Below are 10,063 nucleotides of genomic sequence, written 5' to 3'. Positions count from 1 at the left end.
AACAGCAAGTGCGGGTGGCTGGAGTCGAACATGCAGGCTCTCGACTGCGAGCCCAACGCGCTAACCACTTGGCCACTGCTGCTGACTTGTACCAGTTCCCAGCACAAAGAAACCTGGAAATCCCAGAAAGACGTGGGTTGAGAACATAAAAGATGACCGGAAGCGGTGGTACACGAAGGTGGACAAGAAGCGGTGGTAGATGACCTACACTAACTTCATTGGATCGTGATGAGTCATGAGTGGAAGCTGAGGATGTGCCTTGCCAGACCCCGTTCTACCCCGACGTCCGGAAAATAAGACGAAAGAAACAGGAAAAAGTACCATGCTTGGTGGCTTTTCATTCCAAACAGTGTAGTTAATGATAACGTATGCAATATGCATGATAGAAACAAGTCGAAGCGAAGCACAAAAAAATGATCCTATACTGATGTACAACATAACTTTGAAATTCATCCCGACACTCAGATTGGTGGTGTGTTTGGGTCCCCTGAAAAAATCCGGGTTCTTAAAATGATCCCGGATCTAAATGTACGGCTGTCAGCGCGACTGAGCGGCGGTGACTCGGACCAGTTGTTGGGGTCTTCTAGCTCATGCACACCGTTTGGCGGGTGGTAGATGGCTTGGTCTCAGTAGCGTAGCTAGGGGGGGGGGGGGGAGGGCGGCACTTTCAGACAGGACGTTTTTTTGTTGTTGATAATACAAAAGTACACGGAAAATAAAAGCAAACAGAATGGCAACGTTCAAAACAGTGGCGTAGCCAAGGGGGAGGAGGGGTTTGGGGGTTACAACCCCCCCCCCTTTGACACGCTTGTGACGTCACGATATTGAGAATGATGCTTTCAGTCTCTATGTCTCTAAAACAAAGTTTGCCTAATTTTAAACGAAACTCTATTGAAAGAGCGAGTTTTGCCAATACCAAACATTCAAATATCTCAGCCAGGAATTAGCAACAAGAAAACATAGAGACTTAGCTTTATTAAGTTACCGAAAAATTCCCAAGAAAACATGATCTTATCCTTTTGCTATGCCACCGGACAGCACCATTTTACAGGAATATTTATACTAGGGGATTTATACCCACATTTTTGTTGAAAATACTCTCAGAATGCACCAAATCCAAAGTAATTTTTCAAAATTTTCTGGGGGAGGCCCCCCAGACCCCCCCGATGCTGGGTGTCGTCTTTGGCGAGGACGCCGTCGGGCTTCGCCCGCCAGCCCTTAAAACTCCCCCTTTCAAAATTATTTGCTACGCTACTGGTTCAAAACATACAATAATTCCACTTTAGGTCAATTAAAAAAATTTCATTTTCACATGCTTTTTCTTGAAGGGGCGGCAAAATCTGAATCCGCCCAGGGCGGCACATTCCCTAGCTACGCCACTGCTTGGTCTTCGGTTTATTTCTCTTTGCTGCAGTTACAGATCACGCAAGGTGTCCTTCCTCATTTGTGTATATTATGAGCAAATTCTTTTGACTCCAGTAAACAAGCAATTGAGTGGTAGCCTACTCTTGGAAATTGCATCTTCGAATTTAATCTTCAGATGGTCTGCTTCTGCCAAATGTTTAGGAAACCCGTCTCCTATTGTATTGTATTACGGCATGCATGCTTCTATGTGACGTCATATTCTAGTTTGTGCAGTCATAGAGTGAAGTTTTAATATTCAACATTTCCTTGTTAAGTGGGTATAAAGTTTAAGGCAAGCAATTAAGTCATAGCATAGGAATTTAGGTTAAGTTAGGCTACCGTAATCCGCTTGTAGGATTCAACATGAGCAATAACAGCCTTCCATCTTTTGACGTGATGAATAGCAACGACCCCGAAACCTACGCTACGGAGGTCATGAAATGCCTGACTCAAATGAAGGAACAGCGTCGTAGATTGTCCACCGAAATCAACTCAATTGACGCTGAAAAACGGAAAATTCAAGTCGATATTCGCTATTTGACAAGCAAGCTGGCGAAGCTGAACTACCGCTTGGCTCAAAAAACTCAATTTGACAACGAAATAAAAAAGTCGATTAAAGAGACTGAAGCTTCATATTCAAAACTCATCGAGACGTCACACAGCTTGTACAAGACTGTTAGAGAAAGCAGAAACCATCTTTCAACGCTCAACAACAACTTTATAAAAGATGAAGAAAGGTGCTTGGTGGGATCCGCTCGCTCTCCTCATCAAACTAAGGAACATGGAGCATCTTATCCAGGAAAGTTAGGAGGCGTGGCAGATCCAAAATACGAGGGATTGGCAGTAGCCGCCGCTGTTGCAGCCGGTTTAAATAAAAAGTTATAAAACGTTTTTGCAAGATGTCGTATAAGCTACTTTACAACGTTGTAGCATAACCTTTTAGGTTAATGTTTTATTCAAGCATATCATTAAGCGTCTTGTGCAAGACACAGCCCCGTTTCTCGACAGGTGTCAAACTGACGTCCTCTGTGCGAAGTGCAATATATTTCATCACAACGCAGCAAGCTGAAAATTGATAAACAATAACTTTTCCATTTGGTGTTTGGTAACTACCAAGAGAAAGTAAAATAAGAGAAACTGAATCAGTGTGGTGCGTTTGTTGCTAAAGTGAAATCAGTTTTGTTTAAAATGAGCATTTGTTTATGAATAATTTCTTTCTAATGTTAGATGAATTAACTCTACATCTTTCCAGCCGTTTATTCGGTCGATTGCACCCGACATCTCGAAAAGAAACAGCGGGGTTAAACAACGATGGTTTAACTCTAGCAGTGTGAGCCTGAAAACGCATTTCAAGAACAAGTCTCTCTTTAGCAACACTGAGTAGATGAAATGTAGCTTGGAAATTTACAGGCAATAACACTTTAACCATCCATGCTTTAACAACAAGCGAAAGCTTTTATGCCGATTTATTATGACAGAATCTGCGTCAGTGGTGCAAAGCCTCTGGACAGGGGCGTTGACAGGGGGTCTAGGTGGTACTTTTGGACCCGGCCCGGAATATTTAGGGGGCCCGGATTTAAAAGATTCCCCGCGACTTCAAATATTATCAAGATCTTAATATAATCAGATCTAAAGAAATTGCCATCAGAGGTTAAAACAGCCATTTCAGCCGTCAGATGGTAAAGTAGGCTACCGGGCCCCTTTCTGGGTACCGGGCCCACTTCAGCTTTCTGGTGGTAAAATAGCCACTTCTGCCACCAAACAGTAAAATAAGAATTTAGTCTAGTATAGTGATTTCCCTAACCACGAATATTACCCGAAACACGAATTTCAAAATAAACAGGCTAATATTTGTTCAAACTCAAAAACTGAAATGGCACCTAGGTAAGAAGATTACTATCCCTATTTCCGCACTAAAAATTAGACCAAAACCGCTTTTCAGATTGCAGCAATCAGAAAGTGTTTGACCTAGGCCCAAACACCTTTCCCAAATCAAATAAAAAACTTTCTGACTGTCTGCAGTGCTGTAAATTCTCTTCTGGTGAGCCTAAAATGACCAGTGAAACATCAATGGAATCGGGAAGTAATACTCTAGCGCCATGTGACAAATAAAAGTTCAATAAAGCAACCGCTAGGTAGAGATAGTAAGTTTTGCGGTTCAAGAAATTTTAAGATTGCGCAAGATTTGTTAAATAAGTAAAATAACCATGATTAAACGACATCAATAAAAGTTTGTTCACAACCTTTATTCATAACTTTGTCGATGAAGGGAGCCCGAAAATAAATTGGTACCGGGCCCGAGAGAAATTCTGTCAACGGCCCTGCCTCTGGAAGTAGGCAATGCAGAATTCCAAGTAGGCTATCAAGCTTCGTTCTAAAATATAGATTGATTCCCTTGATCGATCAAGTTGCCGTGATTTTTGTTTAAAGACAGTGGAAAACTGGCCCATGATAGGACAAATCAATCATGGTAGGTTATGGCATTTCAAAATGCAAATTTGAAAATGCTTGTTTTAATAAAAAAGCTGTGATTAACTTATAGCCTAACTATATCATCAACTTTAAAGTTTTTTTGTTGAGTAAACGCAGCTCTAAGGTACCCTCAGCCACAAAATGAGGTTTTGTTTGTGGCATCTGAATAATTTTTCATCCACTTTTTAATTGTTCTGTTCGCATTCTTGTAGCCTAAATGTTTTCCCACGGAGCCTATGCAGGGTTAAATGATTTGACCTAGGCTACATTCTAGTTTTAACACTTGGCTGTAATTTTCTTACGAAGCTTGGCTGTAATTTTCTTATGTAAGATTTGAGATTACTTTTTAGCCTAGTTATTAGATATTTTATCTATTAGAGAGGATGAAGACCGCAGCAAAACTGCAGACGCTTTTAACACAGTTGGTTCCTAATTTCCTATAGCATAAAATCACTTTCTTTTAAAAAAAAACGAATCAATTTCAAAACAGAAATGTGGCCAATAACTAAACGCATTGAATCGTTATATTTTTAGGCGTGAACCAGGGGTAGTCACTTTAACATAGGACAGTTTTCCGTGCGAACCAGCTACCACCATTGCGCCGCATTGGTTAAGAAAGGTAGGACAACTTTCCTTATAAACTCAATTGATTACAGTCATGATCCTTCTTGCACTTAGTTCAGTTGCAGAAGAAAAAAGAACATTAACAGAGGGTAGAAATCGAACCCACGCGATCGAAATGACTATTCCCTTGCCCTAACCTTAACCCATTAGGCCACGCTGCTTGTGGCGACACATTCACTTAATTTTCTTTGTATCAAGAATCTTTCGAGTAGATCGGTCAGAATATCACGTACTGAGTCGCATGACGGAAATCAGCTGATTCGCAAGGAAAACTGTCCTATGTCAAAGTGCCTGTAGGCTACTACCTAAACCAGGTGCATATGAATCAGTCAGCGTTGAACGAAATCACGCAACAATTGTTTTTTTTTTATTAGTTTCAACTGAAATGAAGACACCAGCTCAACATTCAAGTCACCAGAATTTTTCTCATAAAATTTTTATTTTGTAAATAGATAAAGAAAAGAAATATTTTTGACAGGTGCCAAGCTCTAATGTGAATAATGCTTGATGTAAAAGATTCGGTCTGCATGACTTGTAAAAGGTTCGGTTTGTTGCATATGTTGCTAAAAAATGATTCCCTTGTGTTAAATCATCTTCAGTTAAACTTTTAAGTAGAATCTATTTGAATAAGGACTGAACAGACTCGTACAATTATAAATTCAAGGTACTTGCGTTTTCGAACCCATAAATAAAATAATTACTTTTAAGAAATTAAATTGTAATCTGAATCACGAAGGAGACTGTGTCCCGATAGCCTGTTAACTAAAAGAGCCTGCAAACAGGTTTTCAAATGGAAATATCGCAAGATTACAACTTTTACTACACCAGAGGCTAGTTATCAAGTTAACGAGCACAGTGCCATTTAATGGCACTGAAGATGAAGACAGTTTAGTTTTCGAAGCGTTTGCTGAACACGACTTTAGTAGCCTATCTACAATTTGGGCTTTTTATTTTTTGATCAAAGGCTGATTCCCCTAGGAAAACGTGTAAAAACGTAATATGTTTATACGTCGACGAGTTATAATAATTAAGTTTATTTGATCATAAAAGGTCCTAGGAAGAAAAAGTGAAAAGTAAATTAAACTGCAGCATATGCAGTAGGAGTGGGTAAAAGTAATTCCAGTATTCATTAAACAGACTAGCCTACTACAAATAGACGTAGGGTAGGCGCATTGCAAAATAATTACCAAGCCGTTTCCTCATGCGCAAAAAACCGAAAATTGCTCCATGTCTATGAAATCAAATGAATCCGCTCAAAGCTCTCTCCATCCGGAGGTCTATGCTGCCGAAGTCCAAAAGTGTATCGTTCAAATGAAAGAGCAGGAATCCCGACTTTCGAAAGAACTTCGAGAGGCAGACACTGAAAAGCGGAAGTTGCAAAACGACATCCGCCACCTAACAGATAAGTTAGCCAGCGTCAATTATCACATCGGACAAAAAATGGAAACTTTAGCTGACTTGAGAAAAACTACTCGAGAAACAGAAGATTCGTATTCAAGGTTGATGGAGAGCTCTCAGGTGCTCTACAAAAGTGCCAAACAGTCGAAGCAGCACTTTGTACAAAGCAACAAGCTGGGCGAAGGACCAGCATCAAAGAATTCTTTATTGGACCCATCAAGGCACCACCACCATCATCATCATTCAACATCAAGCTCTTTGGACTCCTGACCTCGAATGTAAAACTGCAAAGGAACTGTTGTTCTTTTACAGAGGAATATTTAGCAAATTCCTTTTGGCAGCTCCGACAAAATTATAAATTACTTTCAAACGTGATTTTGTATTGTAAGTTATAATCCTTCATTGTGCTCGCTTGAATTGTAGTGTTGGAAAGAAAAAATGCATCAAGAGCTCTGTGATCAAGAGTAAGCTACTAGTAGGCTAGTAAACATGTTCATAGCAATCAACGTCATACTTATCAAACTGAATGTTGGGGGAATGGTGTTTAAATGGGTCTACTGGTTGACCATGGAGACTTGGTGTCGTTTTTTTTTCACCAAACTTCAAACACTTAGCCCACTTGAGCTTTCGCAATAAGTTGTAAACGTTGAAAATGATAAACATTTAAAAAACTGTATGTTTACACGCAAATCTTACGCGAACAAAATTTTCTTTGTCTTTAAGCATAAACGGGACAAAACATTTCAAAAAATTTAATGATTGTAAAAATTAATTGCTGAAGCATAAACAAAGTGCAACAATAATGTACATAAAACACAGCTGCTTGAAACGAAAATTTTCACAAAAAATGTAATTCGAATCCAATTGAAATGGTGACCAAAATTTTTGCGTCACAACAAAATCATTGAATGAAATAGTCTCACCGCAGACTGGGGAGTTTGTCATTTGTCGTCTTCATGAAGCCAGGTGGAACTCGTGGGAGCATGATTAAAGCGTAATACCGAGGGAAGGGGATATCGGTAGGAATGCATTCTCTCATTTCGTTATAATTGTTAAATCTTTTGAAAACTTTACGCAGAATCATCTTAAATCTGAATCTTCGGCATTTTCTCCGTTCTGAGATTCTTATTATGCTTATATTCTTCTATGTTTCGAGTGTATACCGAAACGAAATTCCAAGTGGTATAGGTTCGACAAGCGTTTGCAAAGAAACGCTCAAAAAGCGATATGAAACTCCAAGTGAGCTACGTGGCCTTTTACCATATCTTCAAAGATTTATTAATAAAGCTTACAAGAGTTAAAAATAAATATATTTCAAAACAACATTTTGCATCGACAAAAATCTCTTAATCGTGTTCTCTATTTTTTTTTCGTTTCATTAGCGAAGAATTTCCTTAGGCCCAGTGTAGTTTTGCCAGGGCTCCGCATCACCAACTCTACGTTAGACATCCGAAACTGGTACCAGTAAATGTGTTCGCTATTTTATAAATGTTAAAACCAAAATGCCCAGCAGAACTCCGGTGCCTAAAAAAATAGCACTACACCTCTGGTTATGCATAAATTCACTTTGAGTATATACAGTACTCGTTTTACTTTACATAACGATGCAAGATCTTTACTTGGTAGACAACCGAAACAAGACCAAACTGGCGTCTAATCATAAATTCAAAGAGCGAGACAGAATCAAGAATACAAAGACACAATAAGCTTCGGCAGAAACGAATAACGCCAGACAGAAACAGGAGCTGTTCAAATATAATTCCAATTAGTACACCACTGCTTTTTTGTGTTGATTCAACGTCTGCCAATGAAGAATCAACATAAAAAAGACCAGATTTACTGGCTGGGATATGACACCCTCGGAAAGTTTTCAGAATCAAGATATTAGTGTAGCTATGGTTGTTAACACACGTCATAAAAAAGGGTAAAGAACAGTAAGAAAGTGAGCCTTTCATTGAAGCAGCCCATTACTTGAGCTGAAAGGGATTGCTTATGTCACGTGACTATATGGTTAGTTGTCGCTTTTGATGCAATTATTTTGGCATGCAAAATGCGGAAGCAATGCTATCCTCTCTTACACAGGTTAATAACACTGGCTTAAACTTGTCAAGAATGGTGATAAGTTCTAATCTCAATAGATTTTCGCGGTACATCATTTCTTCCAAGTGATGTGCACCATCAAAGTACTTCAGCAGTCTTAAAAAAAGCATCAAATCTTCTGAATTCTGAGCTGCTTCGATCGTACTTAGCACATTCCGACATGGTTTGGGTAAATGGTTAAATTCAACAGGCACATCTGGTGTTGAGTTTTCAAATATTTTTAGAAGGTTCTTTTTTATAATTCCATTCATCTCACCGGTGAAGAGAGTACTGTTTGGTGGAAGAAAATACACGTAAGTGTGATGTTGCACTAAGAATCTATGCTGCAGCATCCAAATTAAAATTTCCACAAGTTTTGTCTCATTGCCGAAGAACGGACCAGTTGGTGATTGATAATCTCCCAGTCGAATTGGTGTGGAGAAGTATGACAAAACTTCAGTCAGGTTAAGCTGAAAGCGTTTGCTGAATAGTTTCATGAACTTTGACTGGTAATGTATAGAAGCAGATGGTGCAAGTACGTAGACATTCGTCTCACACAAAGGGTATATAATACATGCCTTACCCCATAATACTAAATGCCGTGCTATTGTGTAGACATGATTTAAGGCAATTTCTGCATCAGTTGATAAGGTCTGCAGTGATTTCACTGGGTTGTATACTCCAAGAAATTTCACAATGGACATAGAACAGTAATCATTAAGGGACGCCCACACATCTTTAATATCGTATACCAGCAATCCATGAAAGGGTTGGATTTTCTTCAAACAACCTTCTATTGTAGCAACATCAACCGGTTTGCAGTTGTCAGCAACAAAACAAGGGTTATGCACTTTGTGATACAGACAGAATGTGATGCAGAGATTATCATTCAGGCTCAGATTGATGATTCCTGTTTTTTGCAACGAGTCAAATACATACTGAAGATTTTTTGCAAGAGTACTCTTTTCTAAAATTTTTCTATAAGGTTTTTCATTGGCATCGTCAGTTTCTTCATCATGAATGTGTAAAATCGAACGTGTTTGTCGCGTCATATACCCATCTCGTTTTTCTTCAAATCTTAAACCAATTCCCACTTTAGCAGCTAACTGTTGATAGCATTCAACTACTGAATAGTCAGCAGTTGTTTTCAGAACAAAAACTATATTGAAAGACATGACTGTGATATCCGAGCCATCACCATTGTTTGAAGATCCTTTTTCTGAATTTTGGAACTTTGTCAAGTATTTAGGTTGACAAAAAATATTTTGAGTGTTGTCATGTTCAAGCATTAGTGGAAATCCTACAAATCTCAAGCCATTAATTTTTACATCAAATTTTTGTCCACAAATCTTTGAATTCCCTGGACAAGAAATTTGACCAAGTATGTCGTCGGAAAATCCTAAATATTGCTCAGCTTCATCTCTTTCTATGTCACTATCAACTTCACTTTCCAAGTCAGTTGCCTTGCTTGACCATTGATGCGATTGATTTAAATGGTACGTCGATGACGTTAATTGCTTGTAAGAGAGTAATGACGTTTGGCTATACCGGGTGGTTTCAAAAGGATACTTGAACAGCAGTTTGCTACTGATTCTGCTGCCATACATAGAAAGCATAATGGCAAGAGGACACCAAGGTGGATCACATTCCATGATGACGTAACAAGAAGCTTTCACAGTATTTTACAAAAACATGAAGTTTTCTTCATAACCAGTACTCCCACTAAAACATAAATTTATTTATTTATATTTATATTGATTTTAAGCTCAATGACCATATGTATGGACAATCGGACATACTCTAATACCAACTGCTTAATTATAATAATTTATTCTACACCAGTTGGATGCAAAACAGCATCAAACCAACTACCTACCACTTAGAAACTCACATCTTTTCAAAGCGAGAGGCAAGTTAAATTGTGGATGTGGAGACTACACACAAAGCATCTATTGTACAGTTTGTACACTATATAGTGGTGCCAGATAAGGAATTCTGCCCTAATTTGAGAAAATTTTAAAGCTGTTGAAAACAAAAACTTGTATTTTGGAATTTTTTTTAGTCGTGGGCACAGATCAAAACCTAA

At 38.7% G+C, this 10,063-nt stretch overlaps 1 protein-coding gene across 1 annotated transcript; it reads right to left on the bottom strand.

Moving 5' to 3' along the window:
• Positions 1-6,345: 6,345 nt before the first annotated feature.
• On the bottom strand, positions 6,346-9,629 carry LOC145781176 (GATOR1 complex protein NPRL3-like). The gene has a single exon (XM_082592952.1). It carries the CDS (start codon positions 9,627-9,629, stop codon positions 7,932-7,934), a length of 1,698 nt encoding a protein of 565 aa, XP_082449078.1. The 3' UTR covers positions 6,346-7,931.
• Between the last annotated feature and the right edge of the window lie 434 nt (positions 9,630-10,063).

This window comes from Aplidium turbinatum, chromosome 12 (genome assembly GCF_918807975.1).
Source record: "Aplidium turbinatum chromosome 12, kaAplTurb1.1, whole genome shotgun sequence".
NCBI classification, from domain to species: domain Eukaryota; kingdom Metazoa; phylum Chordata; class Ascidiacea; order Aplousobranchia; family Polyclinidae; genus Aplidium; species Aplidium turbinatum.
The sequence above is the reverse complement of the archived record's forward strand: the minus strand, read 5'-3'. Positions and strand labels throughout refer to the sequence as shown.

Coding starts and splice junctions, on each gene's coding strand:
- LOC145781176 (XM_082592952.1), bottom strand. CDS start 9,629: ATGGAATGTGATCCACCTTGGTGTCCTCTTGCCATTATGCTTTCTATG.